At 38.9% G+C, this 21,543-nt stretch overlaps 1 protein-coding gene across 2 annotated transcripts in view; it reads left to right on the top strand.

The window, feature by feature from the left end:
- The window catches only part of LOC110312287 (contactin-associated protein like 5-3), a 604,300-nt gene that overhangs the window by 228,969 nt on the left and 353,788 nt on the right, over positions 1-21,543 (top strand). For both annotated transcript variants that reach the window (XM_085832770.1, XM_085832768.1), the window contains exons 5-6: positions 2,458-2,661; positions 10,589-10,773. In XM_085832770.1, coding sequence (XP_085688896.1) covers positions 2,458-2,661; positions 10,589-10,773 — 389 coding nt within the window. The remainder of the gene's footprint in view (positions 1-2,457; positions 2,662-10,588; positions 10,774-21,543) is intronic.

Here is a 21,543-nt window from a genome sequence, read left to right as displayed (position 1 = left end):
GTAGAAGACTTCCTGGCCTGTGTTCATTCAAGATAGTAGAGACGCCAGGGAGTTTAGAGGTCAGGTGGGGTGGGGGTGGGGCATCCACCTGGAGAAGGGGTGGGGTGCAGAGGAGGTGGGGAGCAGTTGGAGGATGGATGAGGGGGCAGGCAATGGAATATGGAGTGCAAAAAATAAATTAAAAATAAAATTAAAAAAAAAAAAAGAATGGGGATTTTCCCAGCTCTCTTTACTCAGACTGGAGGGAGCTCCTTGAGACTGAGCCACCAACCAGGAGCATACATGGGCCAGTCTAAGGCCCCTGGCACAAAAATAGCAGAGGTCTTCATGGTCAGGAAGTGGGAACAGATAAGCTTAATCAATGAGCTAATTGAGGCCTCAGGGAATGGGGAGACTTGGTGGGGGGAACCCTCTCAAGTCAAGGGGGATGAGGAATGGGATGAGCAACTGTGGGAGAGAGACTGAGGGGGCAATGACTAGAATGTAAGTAAAGAAAATAATAAACAAAAGAAGAAAAAGGAAAAGAATTGGGATTTAAAGGCTGGAGGGGGTTTAAGGGGATAGATAACAAAGCATACAACTAAGTTGAAGTTGGATTAAATGAAGCTCTGGTGTTCTATAGATGATGTAGGTGTAAGGAAAAAAAAATCAGAATTATAATTTGTAATTCTCATGTTAACTTTACCTGGGAAGATGTGAAAACATTTCTAATCACCTGCAACAGAAGACAGAACAAACTAAGGATACCACCAAAGCCTAATTTGACAAACATTATCTTTACTTACACAGCATTGGTAAAGGCTTAGTTAAAAGAGCATCAGTGATAGTACAATCGCTGCTCCACGGCACAGTCCCACCCGATTGTGAATGACAACTTCATGGAAGTTTCAAGAGTCTCCCATCCCTAACCTTCCACTCCCTGTGTGCTGGAATCTCACAAGGAAACTTCCAGCTGTGGAAAAAGGAATAATGAATTGACTTCCAGTGAGGGTCCTGTGACACTATCCCCACTTCCTGTTACTAGGCAGGGCCATTAGGTCCAGTCATATTATCCTAACTCTAGTTACCTCTATATTGCATGGGTCAATTCTTTGCCATGGCTATGAGGTTAAGCTAACCTCTATTGTAACATCGTAATGGGTGGCTATGTTATATACTGGGAAAACAGGCCATACCTCTCAACAAAATAGCATATGGTTCAGTAACTATATATACTTATTTTGAGTTGACATTAGACAATATATGTACATATTGGGAGATTCCATGTTAGCATATACAGTTGTATAATTTTTATGTCTTAACTAAAAGTCTATCTCAAATAAGACTATATGTTCTAACCATAAAATAGTAACTGAATGTTTTGCATAAAACTCTAAAACAGTACATTACCAGCCCCCAAAAAAGGCATAAGTGCATATATACCACATTAACCCTCTATTCAAATTATCAGTCTCCATACACTGGTTGTTTATTCCCACTATACAGCGAAGAATCTTCAGAATTCTAAGAACAGGGTTCTGGAAGACACTGAATTACTCATCCAGAATTGCCACAATAAAGACTATGTCTTTTTCAACTCCAGCCTGGAGCTTAGGATGAAGAGATCAGATTGTTTTAAATGTCAAAATCAAATTAGCAAAGGTGATTACATCATTAACAATGATTACAAATCAGGCACTGGCCCCAGAAAAGCCTGATGCAGGTGCCTGTGGCACTTCCATCCTGTCTCCAGGGGAATTGTTAGAACAGGGACCTGAAACTTTATGCCAGATTACATAGCCTTAATAAGACCAGAGCTACCTGAATTTCTTGCAGGTGCAGAGAGTTTAAGAAGTAGTCTGCCTTCCCATCCTGAAAAGATATAAAGAATCAGATATTCCATTTGACAAAGAATGGGTCAAAGACTCCTCAGAGGCCTTTCTTCACAGGAATTAGAAAAGCCTCTCTGAAGGCTTCTCTGGCCTGTCTCAGTATCCCTTGCATATAGCCACATATTTCTCTCACTCTCCCTATCTCCCACTTATTGTTACAGTTATGAATTTCCTCTCCAGGTTTTAAAGCAAGCTTCTCCTTAGCTATAAGGCCCAATCATATATAGATCTTTATGTATTGCATTATATTTGCCTCATTCCCTTCCATCTGAAAGCCCAATCACAGCTTCAAGGCTTCCTTAATACACCTCATTGGAGGGAGTTATGTGATGGTGCCCTTCTAAGACTTCTCTTGTTCAACAATCACCAATGGGAGTTTCTTCTCCAGGTGGTGTGTCTGCACTGCCTACAAATTTATGATCCACAGATTCTACGTAAGTTGGTTCTATTCCATGTGCCTCCTTGTAAGAGAGATCTTCCAGATTTCAGGAATATTCCTGGGAACTATGCAGCATCAAAGACGAAGCAAGAATAGCTGCCATAGGAAACACAATGATGTTTCTTTCTCTCTTCTCTCTGCTCTCAGGATCAGATGTAGCTGACTTTGATGGCTGGAGCTCACTTCTCTACAGGTTCAACCAGAAGACAATGAGCACCCTCAAAGACGTGATCTCCCTTAAGTTCAAGAGCATGCAAAGGGATGGGGTTCTGTTCCACGGGGAAGGACAACGTGGAGACCACATCACCCTAGAGCTCCAGAATGGCAGGCTAGCCCTATACCTGAACCTGGGTAAGATCAGACCTATGCTTATATGTGCATATAACTGTTGAGGCCAGAGGTGAACCTAGGGTGTCTTTTAAAAACACTTACCTCCGTGGCAGTCTCTCACTGAACTTGTAGTTTACTGATTTGGCCAGACTGACTGACAAACATCAAAGATCTTCCTGTCCCCATTTCCCCTCTCTACTCTTCTATTCCCCCATGCTGGGATTGTAAGCATGAGTTGCTGCAGATGGCTTTTTACCTAAGGTCTAGGGATTGAAGTCAAATCCTCAAACTTGTGCTGCTTTGTCAAACATGCATTGGATATCACCTCTGGAGTGTGTGTGTGTGTGTGTGTTGTGTGAACATCAAATGGAGTCACTGAAGCACTATCTAAGTAATCTATTTTCTTTGTCTTCATTGGAGACAATATCAATGTCTTCATTGGAGCAATGATTATTTTTAAATATTTCATCTTAATGAGGTTAGAACAGCACTTGATATTTTGGGGGGACCAGCGGTATCATTCTGTGATACTAGGCAATATAAGAAGCACAACCTTTCAATATCTTTAGAACTATATACTTAAAATTAACTTTTTCATAACTCAAGGTTTAAAATAACTTAATTTTTTAAAGTTATAAGTCCCGCTATAATGAGCATCTCAGAAGAGCCATCTAAGCACAAAACAAAACAAAACAAAAACAAAAACAAACCAACTAAACAAACAAACCCCTAAGTGTCAGGAAGAAAACATTTAATTGTTTCCTTCTTCTTAATGGGAGGTAATAAGTGCAAATGGCAAAAGTAAGTCTGGAGTCTTTCCTATATTACAGTGGCCTGAGCCTGGAAGGATGAGTCTGGGATCTGAATAGCAGTTGGCTTGGTAAAGAGTATCTTCCTGCCTCTCCAGTGTGCTGTGTCTTCCCTCTCTGGGTGGGATACTTCCTGGGTTGCTTCAATGTCAGTGTGTCTACATGTACTCTACCCAACTTCTCACTGAAGCACAAAAGAGAAGGGGATCTCTTATGCCTTCTCATGGAAGAGAGGAAGGAATGCAGGCCATAGGAGCTAGGTATTTTCTTTAGTGCACAGAGGAAAACCAAATGAGCTCTCCTCTAGAAAAAAGAGAACAGAAAAGATGTATATTAGAGTAAAAGGAAAGTGTTTTTAAATCTTAAAATTCATGACATCCATTGATTTATTTGAATGTGGTTGTGGTGTGTTGTGGCACAAGTGTAAAGGTCAGAAGACAGCTTGCATAGTTGGATCTTATGTTTTCCCATGTGGTTCCCTAGAGCCATCTCAGGTCATCAGGCTCAGTAGCACATACTTTAACATGATTAGCCATCTGTCTAGGACCAAAAGAGGCTACTTTGTCTGCTACTACATCCCTCTTCCCCTACTAAAAGTTATTAGTATAAAGGAGAGGAAACACATTGTTATTAGTATTTATAGATTACTATCTAATAGGAAAGGAGAAGTATAGTCCAATACAGGGTACAATCTCAATTTCACAGAGGATATCAGAACAAGTTATATTTTGGAAGAAAACATGAGAATTTCCATTGTGCAGCCTTGCTCCCCAAAGCGAACAATGTAGGTTTTATTCTGTTCCTTTTTAAGTAGAAGCTCCAAGTGTCTTCTTGGCATTCATGGTAAATATAAGAGAAAGAAGTAGGAAGAACCTACAGATTTCCAAGTTTAATTCATATAATTGATACCTGACACATAAGATGAATATAAATGTGAGGGCTGAGGAGATGGCTCTAATGCTAACTTTCTTGTAATACAAGCATAAGGACATGAATTCAATTCCCAGTAACCACAGAAAAGCCAGATGTGGTACATGCTTGCAATTACATTACTGGAGAGGCAAAGACACAAAGATCACTCAGTTAGACTGGCCATCCTGCCTAGTTTATTTGGCCAGTTCTAAACCAGTGGGAGACCTTCCTTCAAACAAACAAACAAACAAACAAGCAAACCAAAATTCAAAGCACCAACAATATGGAAGATCAACACTGGAAATTGACCTGCACATGCATGCACACACATACACACATGCATGCACACATGTGCACATGCACACAGAAGCACATAATACAAGTAAAGAAGGTAGGTAAATTACAGACATACATGGTACAATGCTGTTCAAGTGGCAGTTGATAATATCTAGTTATATGTGCTGTGTACTTTGGGAAGAGTTGTTTCTGTGGAGAAATTTCACTAGGCAGTTGCCTTGTCCTATTAACCAAGAATCGAACACAGGCATTTATTATTATTTTAGAATTAGTAATTGGGCATGAGATTTTACTCTTCAATCCATGGGGATAGAGTGTCCCCCCTCCCAGTATTCCATGGTGATCTGACTCTGTAGAATCACAAGGGTAAGAACCACACAGGCAGATGGGGGATCAAAGTGTGTAAGAATTGTGTGGCTGGGGAAATGTTGTTAAGTACTGAACAAGAAAGATGTCAGAAAAGCATGCAGGATACTCAACTTTACAACAGTTCAATGTCTTTAATCTAATCTGGAATGTTGTGTGATCCCAGCACATGCAGATGAAGAACAGTAAAATCCTGTCAAAGAACACTAACAGATCTAAGTGTCCTTTGGGGCACTGATGCAGCATTCAGAGGTAAAAGCTTTGAGTTGTGTGACAACTTATGAAGACAATGATGAGAGTCCAGTGACCATACATTTTATAGCTCCTTTAAATTTTATGCATTTTATTAAGTAAACTAACATGTATTACAGAATAATTATAAAGTCCACTGAAAGGCATTTATTTCTAATTTTCTAAGTTTCAAGAGTCGACATTTAGGCACCTAAGTAAATATTCATATGTATGCTTCACGTATGCCACATAAAACTAAAGAGCTTTAAACTAGAATTTTGTTTTCTGCATTTATTTAGTCAAACCTCCTTTCACTAGCTTTAATGTAAAATATGTGACTTTTAGTAAAAAAAAGAAAAAAAAAACTAAAAAAGGAAATGGATATAATTTATTTATAGCCTCTTTTTGAGTGAATTAGGAAATAAACATGTGGGTTGGTGAGATTGCTCAATAGATGACGGTGCCTGTTGGCAAGGCTCACAACCTGAATTCAAACCCTAGAACATAGAAGATGAAAGGAGAGAGCCAATTCCCACAACTGTTCCTTTGGCTAGGTCAAGTACACTACTGCATGTTCATACTCACACTGCCTGACACAAATAAATAAATAAATAAATAAATAAATAAATAAATAAATAAATAAATAAATAATTGAACTTGTGAATATGGACATAACCCAGTGGTAGATTATATTAAGAACTGGACCATCATGTTCAAGACATTGAATTCATCCTTAAAGTTCTTACAGAAGCATATGAAACTCCTTATAATTAAAGTGGCATTCAGTAACTCACATAGTAAAAACATAATTTTGTAGTGCTCTTTCTGGCTATTACAATAGTTATTATAACTCTAAAATATAGAGGAAAAGAAACATCTTTTGATATTGTGGTAGATTTTTGTGCTTTATGAGTACAAAGTGTTTATTGGTGCTTTTGAATAGCTACGTTTAGTGTGCATTTGCACATTTCTGTTATACTTGTATACATCCTATAAGTTAGATATATTATTTATTAGCTACCCCTTTTAGTTTTATAGTTTTCATTCATACATATTTGAAAATGTTATGAGAACTTGAAATGTGCCACTTCAAGAACTCTTCTATCCTATTGTTGATTTACATGTGTTTGATCTCTCCTCAAACTCCTAAACATTATCTTCAATTTTTAAGTCATTAGTCTTTTTCAGTCACTATTAAAAAGTGAAATAATAAATAATAATTTATTTCCTTATAATAAATTTCCAGAAAGCAGATGAGTAGGTTAAAAGGCCAAGACATAAAGATCCCTATCTAATGTCCTGATTTTGACTTTGTCAGTGACCATGTTTTCTTAACCTGTTCATCTGAAATATTGCACTAATGAAGATCAGCCAGCATAACCTGAATACCTTCCAACAAATGCAAGAACTAGGCTTACAAGATCTAATTACAGAGTGAATTAGTGGAGAAACCTGCTGGGAAAATTTCCTCTGATTTCAAAGCCAGGCTAGGCTGTTAGAAGAGAAATTATGGCGATCCTTTTTTCATTTTCTGTTTTTTTTTTTTATATATGTAATAGTGATAGACATGTGTGAGTGCAGGGTGCTTCCTTGCACGTATGTGGCACATATCAAGAGTGAGTCTCTCTCACAAATGCAGAGCTCAGTGAAATGGCGGCATCTTGTGTGGCAGTTTGCACTGGAAACCTCAGTCTCTACTGACCAGGGCTGGAATTCCAGTGGGCCACCACACCTACCAGGCATTTACAAGGGTTTCTAGAGATCTGAATTCTGGTCATTAAGCTTGCACATCAAGAACTTGGACTGCACAGCCATCTCCCCAGCCTTTATATAATGAATTTTCAAGAAAAAAAATCAGTATTAAAGTAAATGAAACAGAGAACGCAACGTACAAAAAGACCAAGGTCAGAAAGATTCCCTCAAACTCTGTAATACAAAAAGTAAACTAAATCCCAATTGTTAGAAAAACAAATGGGTAAAATTCAGAGAATATAGCTCACAAAAATAAAATAAAAATGAAGAGAATTTTCAACATTACCCATACTTAGAGAAATACACAGTAGGTGATTCAGAGGGTTACATGTTTATTACATAAGTGTAAGAATATAAACTTGGATCACTAATACCTGCATAAATCGAGAATTTGTATACCACAGCTTTCTTACTGTGGGAGAGAAGGAGAGAAAGAGAGAGAGAGAGAGAGAGAGAGAGAGAGAGAGAGAGAGAGAGAGAGAGAAATAGAGAGAAATAGAGAGAAATAGAGAGAGAAATAGAGAGAGAAGAATCTCTAAAGGCTCATAGGCTGGTTAGTCAGGGATATTCAGTGGCAAACAAGAAAACTGTCTTAAATAATATAGAAGGTGAAGACTGATATTTAAGGCTGTCTCTGACCTCCAAAGGTACATTGTGGCACACACACACACACACACACACACACACACACACACAGAGAGAGAGAGAGAGAGAGAGAGAGAGAGAGAGAGATTCTCTACAAAACAAAGTAATGTGTGTTTCAGAAATACATTTTTGCCTAACAGATATGCATAAATTACAGCAGGAGTTTAAGTTGGCATAAGTTTTAAATAAGCTGAACTGGCCACAAATGTCAAATTTTTAATTGCTGCTAACCTAACCTTCCTTCACTGTTAATCAAATGCAGCAATCTCATTCACAGAGTCCAGGAGTGTGCTGCTAGACCTGTGAGCCAGCTCTCTGATGACAACACTCCTACTGTCCCTGCCACCCCTGAGCCTAGATACTAGTTCCTCCAAGCTGGGTGGATATGTCTTAGCTTCTTGCCTGTGTTCATGTGGTCATGTGTCTTAACTATTATTACTAGGAGCTAGCAACACTGGTCCTCTCAGAAGAGAGAGCTCTACCCCTGCTCGAAAACTTTCCTTTATATGACCATGACCTACTATATTATAATTTCTTATGGAAGGAAGGGAAGAAGAGAGGGGGATATTTTAATTAATTAATTCATTTGCATAATCTGGCAATGATGAGAACTCAAGGCTTGTGTAATTAATACATACATACATACATACATACATACATACATACATACATACTAAAAAACAGAAGCAGATATTCATTCACTACTTCTACTTTCCAAGTATGCTAAGTGTGGTGTTCCTACACTCCTACAAGAAACCAGATATCCTTACTAAGTGATACAAACAGTGCCACCAGGCCATAGTGAAGGTAGTAGTGAGCAGTCCACAGGAGATTAGCTTCTCCTGACTCCTTGAGGTCATGTGATGTCACCTGTGCACAGATAAATACAGGTGGCATAAAAGATGACAATACAAGAAAGAGAAGAGATACACTTCTCTATTATACTCTGAGTGGGTTGGGGACACATACTGTGGGACAATGGGTGGTGCCAAAAACTTGGTAAGGTTTAAGTGCATTTCGAAGCCCCAGAACCTCATAAATGGAGGATGGTAGGTGCTTCACTTGCTCCCCAACCAGGCCCTTGACACATGACCACAGCACTCTATAGAGAGGATTGTGAAGATCAGTCATGTAGGGGCAGCTCCCCAAGCCACTTCACATGCAGATGAGACATCTCTAATATCTCAGACCAACTTAGCATCTGCTGTCAAGCACCACCCCATTCCAAAATGTATTTAATATCTCATCCAGATGGAATAATGGTTTGGGAATTACTCCATGAAGGATTGTGTGATAGCTTCTGTCATACAACAGCTGTAACATTTCCTGGGGAGGAGAGTTCTCTCCTGAAGCTTTCCCCATGGAAGCGGCCCAGCCCACTGCAGTCAGTTCCCACTTGGTGGGGCACAGACTTTATTGCCTTACCAGGCAGTGTCTAACCTCTTTGTACAGATTCAGGAACACCAGCTGCACTTCCACTCCCTGCTGCACTCTAAAAGAAGCTGCAGAAGAGAGTAGTAGCTGCCTCCATCTCCCCTCTCCCCCTAGTCAGAGAGTGTAACTCCTTCCCACAGATTTCAACAGATAGAATCCAGTAAACAGCAAGCAGCATACTATACTCTCAAACTAAAATTAATATATTATGGGCCCAAATGATATATCAGTGGGTAAAGGTGGGTGTTGCCAAGTCTAATAGCTAGAGTAAGATCCCAGCACACAAATGGTGCAAGGCAAAACCTGACTCAATACATGCATGCACACACACACACACACACACACACACACACACACACACACATACATACATACACACACACAAAATTTATAAAGATTTTTTTAAAAATTAGGTATCTAGCTAAGTGTGGTGTTCCTACACTCCTACAAGAAACCAGATATCCTTACTAAGTGATACAAACAGTGCCACCAGGCCATAGTGAAGGTAGTAGTGAGCAGTCCACAGGAGATTAGCTTCTCCTGACTCCTTGAGGTCATGTGATGTTACCTGTGCATGACATCTTTCCTTTAATGTTGAAACAATTTTTTGTGTGTGTGGTAATAGCAGCCATTACAGGCTGGGCGGTGGTGGCGCATGCCTTTAATCTCAGCACTTGGGAGGCAGAGGCAGGTGGATTTCTGAGTTCGAGGCCAGCCTGGTCTACAGAGTGAGTTCCAGGACAGCCAGGGCTACACAGAGAAACCCTGTCTCAAAAACAAAAAACAAAACAAAAAAAAAAACAAAACAAACCTTTAGCCGGGCATGGTGGCGCACGCCTTTAATCCCAGCACTTGGGAGGCAGAGGCAGGCGGATTTCTGAGTTCGAGGCCATCCTGGTCTACAAGGTGAGTGCCAGCACAGCCAAGGCTACACAGAGAAACCCTGTCTCGAAAAACCAAAAAAAAAAAAAAAAAAAAAAAAAAAAAAAAAGCAGCCATTACCTTTTGGTGGAGGAACTGAGTTCATACAGTAGGCACTCAAAATTTGCAGCTGAAATGGTTATGTTTTCCTCTCTTCCTGTGTGAACAGACACACTTTGTATGACCACTGGCTTCCTCAAAGTTGGTTCAAGATCTGCTTTCTTCATTCATAATCTTATACATTGTGTGTGTGTTTAATTATGTTTTTTCTAAGTGTTGAAACGTTTGTGTTCATTCTTATTGTTTTTGCCAATATTGTAAGCATTTCTGCCACCATGTGATTGCTGGTGTCCTGGAAACATTCATTTCCTATCCGAAAGTGGGGGTGTATATCATTTGAGCTACAGCCTGGCTGTGGAATTTAAGGGAAACCGGTGAATGACTCCTTCTGTATGCCTGTTGGTGTGCACTGTGAAGGGACAGCTTTGAGGAATCCTCACCTACCTGGAACTCAGTGCTATTGATGGGTATGAATCAAAGCTGCTCAAGCTAAGACTCCATTCCACCTTCCACCTCTGCAGATGACAGCAAAGCCCAGGTCAGCAGCACTGCACCCTTGGCAACTCTGGGTAGCCTTCTGGATGACCAGCACTGGCACTCAGTTCTCCTGGAGCGTGTGGGCAAGCAGGCAAACTTCACTGTGGACAAGAACACACAGCACTTCCAGACCAAGGGTGAGACTGATGCCCTGGACATTGACTATGAGGTGAGTCAACCCTCCCTGCAGGTTCCCTGGCATGGGAGGGAGGCTGCTAAATAGAACGTTTAAGCCCCTCCATCTGGGCTAGGCTACAAGGGAGGACTCTCCAAGAAAGACCTGCTCTAAGGTCTGGAATTGCTTGGGCAATTCTGGGTCCCTGGTGAGGTATCAACTGTACAAGTTAAAAATCAATACTTCTTTTTACTCTCATGTGTGTATGTATGTATGTATAGTATTATGTGGCAGGGGTGTGTGTGCCTGTTGCTGTGTCACAGAAACCTGACAACTAGGAGTTTAATTGACTTATGATTCCTGATTAGAATCTATCATTTCAGAGAAGTCAAGGCACAAACTCAAGTAGCTGGCCAGTCACATTGCATTGACAGTAAACAGAAATGAGAATAAACATGCTTTTCTTTATTTATTCTTAAGCATATTTCTTCACATATATGCAGCCCAGGGCTCAACCAATCTGGTGATGTAGATAAGGTTCATAGTGGGTCTCCCTCCCTCAAACAGCAATCAAGACAATCTCTTACAGACATGCCACAGGCCAGTGTAATAAAGATTGAATTGACTCTCTTCCCAGGTGATTCTAAAAGCAAGTGAACTTTAAAGCTATCCATCAAAATATATATTTCTCTTTAAGTGTCTCCATATGTCCTTGTGCTTGTATATGTGTGAGCGTCTGTATATATGTGCCTCTGTGTGTATGTATGTGTGTGGTGTGTTGCAGTGTGTGTGTGTGTGTGTGTGTGTGTGTGTGTGTGTGTGTGTGTGTGTGTGTGTAGTACTTGGGATTGAATCTAGAGACATTCACATGCTAGGAAACCACTCTACAAGGAAGCTACATCTACAGTTCTTTATTATTATTATTATTTTTAAATTAATTTCAGTTAAATTCATTATATTATTTTCAGACAGGATCACATATAGCCTAGAAATATCTTAAACCATAGGATCATTTTTTAAAATGTGTTTACATCAGACATTCCATATACACCAGGAGAAAATTTAATAAGAATTGAAATTTATTTAGATTAAGGTAGGAAAAAAAGACCAGTAACCACATAAAACCATAAAACTAGATTAATATCTCTGACCACTTAAAAACAAATGTGTGGAGGGCTTAAGAGATGGCTTATCCAGTAAGAGTACAAACTATTCTTCTAAAGAACCCAAGTTGATTTTCCAGATGCACAAAAGTGGCTCGAAACTACCTGTAACTCCATCCCCAAAGGATGTGATACTGTATTTAGAGCAACTGCACTTATGTACAAATAAAAAGTATACACAACACACACACAAATTCAAAAACCTCTAAAATTGCATGTGTGAGCTAGAGATGGTGACACACACCTTCAATCCCAGCACTTGAAAGGTACCAGCAAGATGATCAGGCATTAATTCTAGGTTATATAGAAAATGTCACCAGTCTGGACTACCTGAGACCCTTCCTAGAAAGATGAATAAATAACTTATACTGGGAAGCAATGAAGTGCAGTGGGCTGCAAAACAAAACAAAACAAAAATCAAAACAAAACCCAAGCCCCCACCTCCGAAAAATGGAAATAGCCAGAAGACTTCTTAGAAGAAAAAGGGTGTTAATAGAAAGGGATATAAGCTGATAATGGTAAAGAGTATGATTAAGATACATTACATATTTATATAACTTATATATGTAGTAAATTATAAAGAAATTAATTAATAATATGGAATAAATATATATATATATGATAATTATATAACTTTATAATTAATTTTAGATAAAAGTTTGAGAACATGAAATAATAGTTTTATCATTCAAAGACATGGAAGCCCTAAGTGTGGTATAGATTCCAGTGGAACAGTAATAAAACAGAATAAGTTTTCTTTCTACAAACGTTTTTAAAATCTTTTCATTAAAGAAATGCCTGATTAATATCATCATACTCTACCAAGTTACTAGAAATAGTGTGTCAAAATATATTTTAAACAAATTAGCAAATATAGTTTTTGACAAATCAACTAACCAAGATGTGGGAAAACAACAAAAGACAACATATGTATTAAAATATAATTTTTTTTTCACATACAAAATATGATCCTTGTAATTACCAAAACAAGGAATTTAGTCCCTGAGTCTAAAATGTCCCTGAGACATTGTGTAAACCAAGAACCAACTCAGTTGTTTCTAGTCTTCCATGTGGCAAGCATATAACTCCCCCACACTCTCTAAATATTAAATAAATGTGTTAAAAATAAATAATCTAGGAGGAGAATAAGTGAAAAGTATCCAGGGTGGGGCTCTGGCCACCTTATGAATGTGTACATGCATGTATGAGGACTCACATGCACAGGCAAGCATGCACGTGCAAAAGACACATGTTAATATGTATTAGAAGTAAGCAAATGACATTAAACATGTCAGAGTCTCATCATACCAAGGAAGCCAACCTTTGATCCCCCTTTATTGTTCTTTAAGTGCTGGATGTTGAATCTAGGACTCCATGCATGCTAAGTGAATACCTGACTACTCTATTTATGCCCAGGATAAGGCTGACTTGGAAGACTCTGTGGCAGGGCTGCTTGTGTTCTTCCTGCTCTGCATCCCACATTTTTATCAGCATTCACAGAAGCAACTAATAACATATTTTCTTGTTTTATCCAAGTTTCTGCTAGAATGTTGACAGCATGGATTAATTAGCCTTTCAGTTTCTAGTTGAAGTGACTAATCAGACATTTGGAGACTGGCTTAATTACTACAGTAATTAGTAAAATAATAAAATATTAGCCAGCCTCTTTCACACATACACATAGCTTGAGGCAAGAATACAAATGGAGTGCCACATGCTGTAATCTAAATATTTAAGGAGTTACAAATCAAACAAAGAATCTATTCAATAAAATGTATTCAAGTCTCCTAGTAAGATCAAATTGCCTTCAAAGTCACGTTGCATCATTCCCAACTCTGTCCATTCTGTGAATGGCTCCCTCTAACCTCAGGTGAAGAGATGAGAAGAGATCAGTGTTGATTTTGATGGTGACATCACACTTTTAAGTCAACAGACTTACATGTTTTGGGAAGGTCAGGGTAGAAAACAGTAGTGACATACTTGTGCTCTTTCTACCTGTATGTGAGCACTGTTCCTCACAAGCAGGATGTGGTCTGTGGATTCACAGATAAAAGCCATGTCCACAGTAGGAGCCCCTGTCTTCTCAGCATGTAGTGAACACTAATGTAAAGATTTCCATACAGACTTTTCTAGAGAAATAAAATGTGTACAATTTGTGGCCAAAGAATCTACTGTTTGTTATATAGAGACAGCACCCATTAAATTTATATTAGATCTGTTTGACTGATTTGCTCCTTGGGGTCTGAGTCTATGAAAGATACCCATTTACACATTCAGCAGGAGGAATTACAGGCATTATTCATGTTCTATGTCTAGATCCATCCTCAAGTGCAAGACCCAATAAATAACATATGGGGAAAAAAAGGCCATGATTTGTGGGAAAGCTGGAGTGATTAATTTGTGCGAAGAACCCACTAGCAGCATCTCTAATTCTCTGCTTTGTCTTCTCTTTTTTTTTCTCTGCAAATTTGGTAACTGACTCTTAAAGGACACAGATTTTATCTGTGTCTAGGACAATGAGGCAAATTGCAAGGTCAGACTGATGGGCTGATAGCATGTTGGGGCTATGGAATGTTGAGTTTTCTTAAAAGTATGGTGAGCTTAGGAGATGGCTCAGTCAGTAAGTCCTTGTCTTTCAGGCATGAGCATTTTATTTCATTAGTGTTAGATGCTGTGGTTCATATTTATAGTTGCAATGTTGTTGCAACAGAGAGAGGTTGAACCCTGGGGCTCACTTGTCAACCAATCTTTCATAATAAGCAAGTTTCAGGATAAAGGAGAGACTATACTTGCAATAGATATTTTCTGTTTCTGGGATAAGACACCATGCCCAGGTCAACTTACAAAAAGAAAGAGTTTCTTTGGAACTCACAGTTTCAGGGTTAGAGTCCATGTTCACAGAATGTAGTGTGTATGAATTTGAAAACAAATTATTGCTTTAAAATACAGATTTCATCTGAAAATTGAGGTTACTTGCTTCATTTCTTATGACAGAAACACATCAACCATGACTGAATTTCAGCCATCTAGGTTAAGCTGTCCTTACTTAAGTTCAAGTATCCCAGAGGAAAGATGGTTCAGTTAGAAAAACATTTGCCTTGTAAAATGGAAGATCTGAGTCCCATGCTCAGAATATTGTTCTACTTTGCATTCTGTCATTGTGACAAATACCATGACCAAAGCCCCTTGAGGAGGAAAGAGTTGATTTCTTCTCATTCTTCCAGGTAGCTTTCAATCACTGAAGGATGTAACATGAGGAACTCAAGCAGAGCCTGTGGAAGAGCACTGTTTACTGATTTGTTTCCTGTGGCTCAATCAGTCTGCCTTCTTCATTAGCCCATTAACAATTACCCACATCTGTAGAACTGCTAGCAGTGGGCTGGTCCCTTGCAAACTACTCATTAATCAAGAAAATGCCCCCAATGACTTCATATAGGCCAATCTGATGGAGGTTTTTTCTCATTTTAGGGTCCCTCTTCCTAGATACCTCAGTTTGTGTCAAATTGACAATAAATAAATAAAATCAATAACTAACTCACTCGTTAATGTTCAGAGAAAGCCTGGTGTTATGGCAAGCATTTAAAACTCAGAGATGGGGAAACAAATACAGATGGATTTCAGGTGCTCACATGTCAGTGAGCCTCAAGTCCTGAGGACAGACATTGTCTTGAAAAACACCATGGGTAGAGCCTTAAGAATAACCCTCCATGTTGGTCTCTGACTCCCATGTACGCATGTGTATGCATGTGCAGACATACACATCTAGATTCAAATCAATGTCTTGAAATTTTTATTACATTTTTATTCTTAGCAGTGTGCATATGTTTATCTGTGTGTGTTTGCTACTGCTCACCTGTGAAGGTCAGCTTCCAAGAGCTGTTCCTCAGAATCAACTCAGACAGGCAGGCTTAGATAGTCTTGTTCCACAGTGCCATAAATTCATCAGTTTAGCTGCCCCTTCTGATGTCCAAGACAATTTCATGTGGCTCTGTGACACCCAACTTTTATACCTTTCAGAGGAGAGTGGGAAAGGAGACAAGAGCTCATACCCATTGCTAGAGACTTTCCATCACCAACTTAATTATCAGAATTCAAAACAAAATAGTCACATATTTTGAGAAGCACTGGGCCTGAGACAGCAGCAGGGAAACAGAAAGCTGTGTATGTAGCAGAAGATGACCTAGTTGGCCATCATTGGAAAAAGAGGCCCCTTGGTCTTACAAACTTTATATGCTCCAGTAGAGGGGAATGTCAAGGCCAAGAAGTGGGAGTGGGTGGGTAGGGGAGCAGGGAAGGGAAGGTATAGGGAACTTTCTGGATAGCATTTGAAATGTAAATAAAGAAAATATCTAATAGAAAAAGAAAGAAAGAAAAAATAATTAAAACATCTGCACAATCATGAAAGAAAGAAAGAAAGAAAGAAAGAAAGAAAGAAAGAAAGAAAGAAAGGAAGGAAGGAAGGAAGGAAGGAAGGAAGGAAGGAAGGAAGGAAGAAAGAAAGAAAGAAAGAAAGAAAGAAAGAAAGAAAGAAAGAAAGAAAGAAAGAAAGAAAGCCAGAAGGGCCTTGTAACCAGGGGCACAAGTCCCTTCTGGTCAGTGCCAGCACTCGATCACCTAGGACAAGGTATAGGCAGACACCCCCATGGTCCCTAGAGGACTGTCCACATGATCTTAGGATCACTGGTGAGCAGAACACAACATCGGTTCCAATACAATTGTGACAGGCCTGTGACAGCAGGAACAAGGACACCAGAGCCCTTCCTGACCACAGGATTGGGTTCCTTTTGATTTGTTCTGGTTTACCTTGGTTTCGAACAGACCAGAGAACTCCACAGTCCCAAAAAGAGACACCACTTCCAGGCACTGTAACAAGCCCAGAATCTTAGGACAACAGGATCCCAGGATAACAGGAGCTGGGTCACATCAGAATTTCAGGGACTCAGAGGAGCTTGGCTGCAAAGAACTCTGACAAACGCAGAATCTCAAGTTCACAGGAGCCCACAATCAAAGGATCATAGAGAAAACTAGACTCTGAGGAGTCCTGAATCAACTGGGATTATTGAAAGGACAGGCTCCAATCAGATATACTGAGGGAAGCAAGCACTTGATATAATCAGATGGCAGGAGGCAAGCATAAGAACAGAGGCAACAGAAACCAAGGTTACTTGACATCATCAGAAACGAACTCTCCCACCATAGCAAGACCTGGATAAACCATCACACCAGAAAAGCAAGACATGGATCTAAAGTCACTTCTTATGATTATGATGGAGGACTTTAAGAAGGAAATATAGGAAAACAAAGATAAACAGCTAGAAGCCTTTAAAGAGCAAACACAAAAATCCCTTAGAGAGTTATAGAAAAACTCTACCAAACAGGTGATGGAATTGAACAAAACCGTCCAGGATCTAAAAATGGAAGTAGAAACAATAAAGAAAACCCAAAGGGAGACAACTCTGGAGATAGAAACCATAGGAAAAAAAATCAGGAATCATAGATGCTAGCATCAGCAACAGAATACAAGAGATAGAAGAGAGAATCTCAGGTGCAGAAGATTCCACAGGGACACAACAATCAAAGAAAATGTAAAATGCCATAAGATCCTAACTTAAAACATCCAGGAAATCCAGGACACAATGAGAAGACCAAACCTACAGATAATAGGAGTAGATGAGAATGAAGATTTTCTGCTTAAAGGGCTAGCAAATATCTTCAACAAAATTATAGAAGAAAAGGTCCTATAGCTAAACAAAGAGATGCCCATGAACATACAAGAAGCCTACAGAACTCCAAATAGACTGGAATAGAAAAGAAATTCCTCCCAATACATAATAATCAGAACAACAGATGCACTAAATAAATATAGAATATTAAAAGCAGAAAGGGAAAAAGGTCAAGTAACATATGAAGGCAGGCCTATTAGAATTTCTCCAGACTTCTTACCAGAGACTATGAAATCCAGAAGATCCTATACAGATATTATACAGACACTAAGAGAACACAATTACCAGCCCAGGTTACTATACCCAGCAAAACTCTCAATTACCATAGATGGAGAAAACAATGTATTCCATGACAAAACCAAATCCCTACAATATCTTTCCATGAATCTAGCCTTTAACGGATGATAACAGGATAACACCAATACAAATACAGAAACTACACCCTAGAAAAAGCAAGAAAGGAATCCTTCAACAAAAGAAGACAGCTACAAGAACAGAATCCCAACTCTAACAGCAAAAATATCAGAAAGCAACAATTACTTTTCCTTAATATCTCTTAATATCAATGGACTCAATTCCCCAATAAAAAGACATAGACTAACAGACTGGCTACACAAACAGGACCCAACATTTTGAGACTTATAGGAAAACCATCTTAGGGAAAAAGACAGAAGAAACTACCTCAAAGTGAAAGGCTGGAAAACAACTTTCCAGCAAACAGTCTGAAGAAACAAGCTGGAGTAGCCATTCTAATATCGATTAAAATTGACTAACACACAAAGTTATCAAAAAAGACAAGGAGGGGCACTTCATACTCATCGAAGGTAAAAATCTTCCAAAATGATATTGTGGGAAGCCACATAGGCCATTACAAGATGGCGCTGGCTACCTCTGGCCACCACTTGTAAGTTCGGGTAAACAACCAATGTGCACATGTGCATAAGGGTTTCACACCAAGTCACAGCCCATCCAGGGGAATGTAAATGAGGTACTGAAAGCACAACCAATCAGGTATAGACACTCCACTCCTAGGCCTATATAAGCAGCACCAGTTCTGGGGCTCCGGGTCTTTCGCCTTCGCTATCAAGCTCTCCCAAAAAACATGTGCAGAAGAATCCTGTTGTGGTTTCTTCCTTGCTGGAAAGTCAGGTGACCACATGATATCTCAATTCTGAGTATCTATGCTCCAAATACAAGGGCAGCCACATTCATTAAAGAAACTTTAGTAAGGCTCAAAGCACAGATTGCACCTCACACAATAATAGTGGGAGACTTCAACACCCCACTCTCTTCAATGGACAGATCCTGGAAACAGAAACTAAATAGAGACAGAGTGAAACTAACAGAAGTTATGAAACAAATGGATTTAACAGGTATCTACAGAACATTTTACCCTAAAACAAAAGGATATACCTTCTTCTCAGCACCTCATGGTACCTTCTCCAAAATTGACCATATAATTGGTCACAAAACAGGCCTCCACAGATACAAAATATTGAAACTATCCCATGCGTCCTATCAAATCACCATGAACTAGGGCCAATCTTCAGTGACAACATAAATGAAACAAAGCCAACATTCATGTGGAAACTGAACAACACTCTCCTCAATGATACATTGCTCAAGGAAGAAATTAAGAAAGAAATAAAAGACTTTTTAGAGTTTAATGAAAATGAAGCCACAACACACCCAAACTTAAGGGACACAATGAAAGCATTTTTAAGAGGAAAATTCATAGCTCTGAGTGCCTCCAAAAAGAAACTAGAGAGAGCATTCACTAGCAGCTTTACAGCACACCTAAAAGTTCTAGAACAAAAGGAAGCAAATTCACCCATGAGGAGTAGATGGCAGGAAATAATCAAACTCAGGGTTGAAATCAACCAAGTGGAAACAAAAAGATCTATTCAAAGAATCAAACAAACCAGTAGCTGGTTCTTTGAGAAAATCAACAAGACAGATAAACCCTTAGCCAGACTCACTAGAGGTCACAGGGACAGCATCCTAATTAACAAAACCAGAAATAAAACTGAAGACATAACAAGAGATCCCGAGGAAATCCAAAACACCATCAGATCCTTCTACAAAAGGCTATACCCAACAAAACTGGAGAACCTGGATGAAATGGACAACTTCCTAGACAGACACCAGGTACCAAAGTTAAATCAGGATCAGATTAATGACCTAAACAGTCCTAAATCCCCTAAATTAATAGAAGCAGTCAATAGTCTCCCAAACATAAAAAGCCCAGGACCAGATTGGTTTAGTGCAGAGTTCTATCAGACATTCGAAGAGGACCTAATTCCATTTCTTCTCAAACTATTCCACAAAATAAAAACAGAGAGTACTCTACCCAAATTACTCTATGAAGCCACAATTACTCAGATACCTAAACCACATAAAGACCAAACAATCATAGAGAATTTCTGATCAATTTCCCTTATGAATATCAATGCAAAAATACTCAATATTATTCTCGCTAACCAAATCCAAGAACAAATCAATACAATCATTCATCATGACCAAGTAGGATTCATTTCAGGGATGCAAGGATGGTTTAATATACAGAAATCCACCAACTAATCCACTATATATACAAACTCAAAGACAAAAACCACATGGTCATCTCATTAATGCTGTGAAATCATATAACAAAATTCAACACCCATTCATGATAAAATTCTTGGAAAGATCAGGAACTCAAGGCCCATACCTAAGCATGATAAAAGCAATATACAGCAAACCAATAGCCAACATCAAAGTAAATGGTGAGAATCTGGAAGCTATCCCACTAATATCAGAGACTAGACAAGGCTGCACACTTTCTCCCTACCTATTCAATATAGTATTTGAAGTCCTAGTCAGTGCAATTAGACAATAAATGGAGGTCAAGTGGATACAAATTGGAAAGGAAGAAGTCAAAATATCACTATTTGCAGATGATATGATAGTATATATAATTGACCCTAAAATTCCACCAGAGAACTCCTAAACATGATAACAGCTTCAGTGAAGTAGCTGGAACATATAAATGGCCTTTCTCTACACAAAGGATAAATGGACTGAGAAAGAAATTAGTGAAACAACATCCTTCACAATAGTCACAAATAACATAAAATACCTTGGAGTGACTCTAACTAAGGAAGTGAAAGATCTGTATGATAAGAACATCAAGTATCTGAAGAAAAAAATCAAAGATCTCAGAAGATGGAAAGATCTCCCATACTCATGTATTAGCAGGATTCATATAGTAAAAGTGGCTATCTTCCTGAAAGCAATCTACAGATTCAATGCAACCCCCATCAAAATTCCAACTCAATTCTTCACTGAGTTAGAAAGGGAAATTTGCAAATTTATCTGGAATAACAAAAAACCTAGGGTAGCAAAAATTCTTCTCAATGCTAAAAGAACCTCTGGTGGAATCACCATGCCTGACCTAAAGCTTTATTACAGAGCAATTGTGATAAAAAAAAAAAACAAACTGCATGGTACTGGTACAGCGAAAGACAAGTAGACAAATGGAATAGAGTTGAAGACACAGAAATGAACCCACTCACCTATGGTCACTTGATTTTGACAAGGGGGCTAAAACCATCCAGTGGAAAAAAGACAGCATTTTCAACAAATGGTGCTGGCACAACTGGAGGTTATCATGTAGAAGAATGTGAATTGATTCATTCTTATCTCCTTGTACTGAATTCAAGTCTATGTGGATCAAGGAACTCCACATAAAACCAGAGAAACTGAAACGTATAGAGGAGAAAGTGGGGAAAAGCCTCAAAGATATGGGCACAGGGGAAAAATTCCAGAATAGATCAGCAATGGCTCATACTGTAAGATCAAGAATTGTCAAATGGGACCTCATAAAATTGCAAAGGCCAAAGACACTGTCAATAAGAGAAAAAGGCCACCAACAGATTGGAAAAGAATCTTTACCAGTC

This window comes from Mus caroli, unplaced genomic scaffold, assembly GCF_978045245.1.
Source record: "Mus caroli unplaced genomic scaffold, Mus_caroli_1 scaffold_18, whole genome shotgun sequence".
Lineage (NCBI taxonomy): Eukaryota > Metazoa > Chordata > Mammalia > Rodentia > Muridae > Mus > Mus caroli.
Note: the sequence above shows the minus strand (reverse complement) of the source record. Positions and strands in the feature narration are given on the sequence as shown.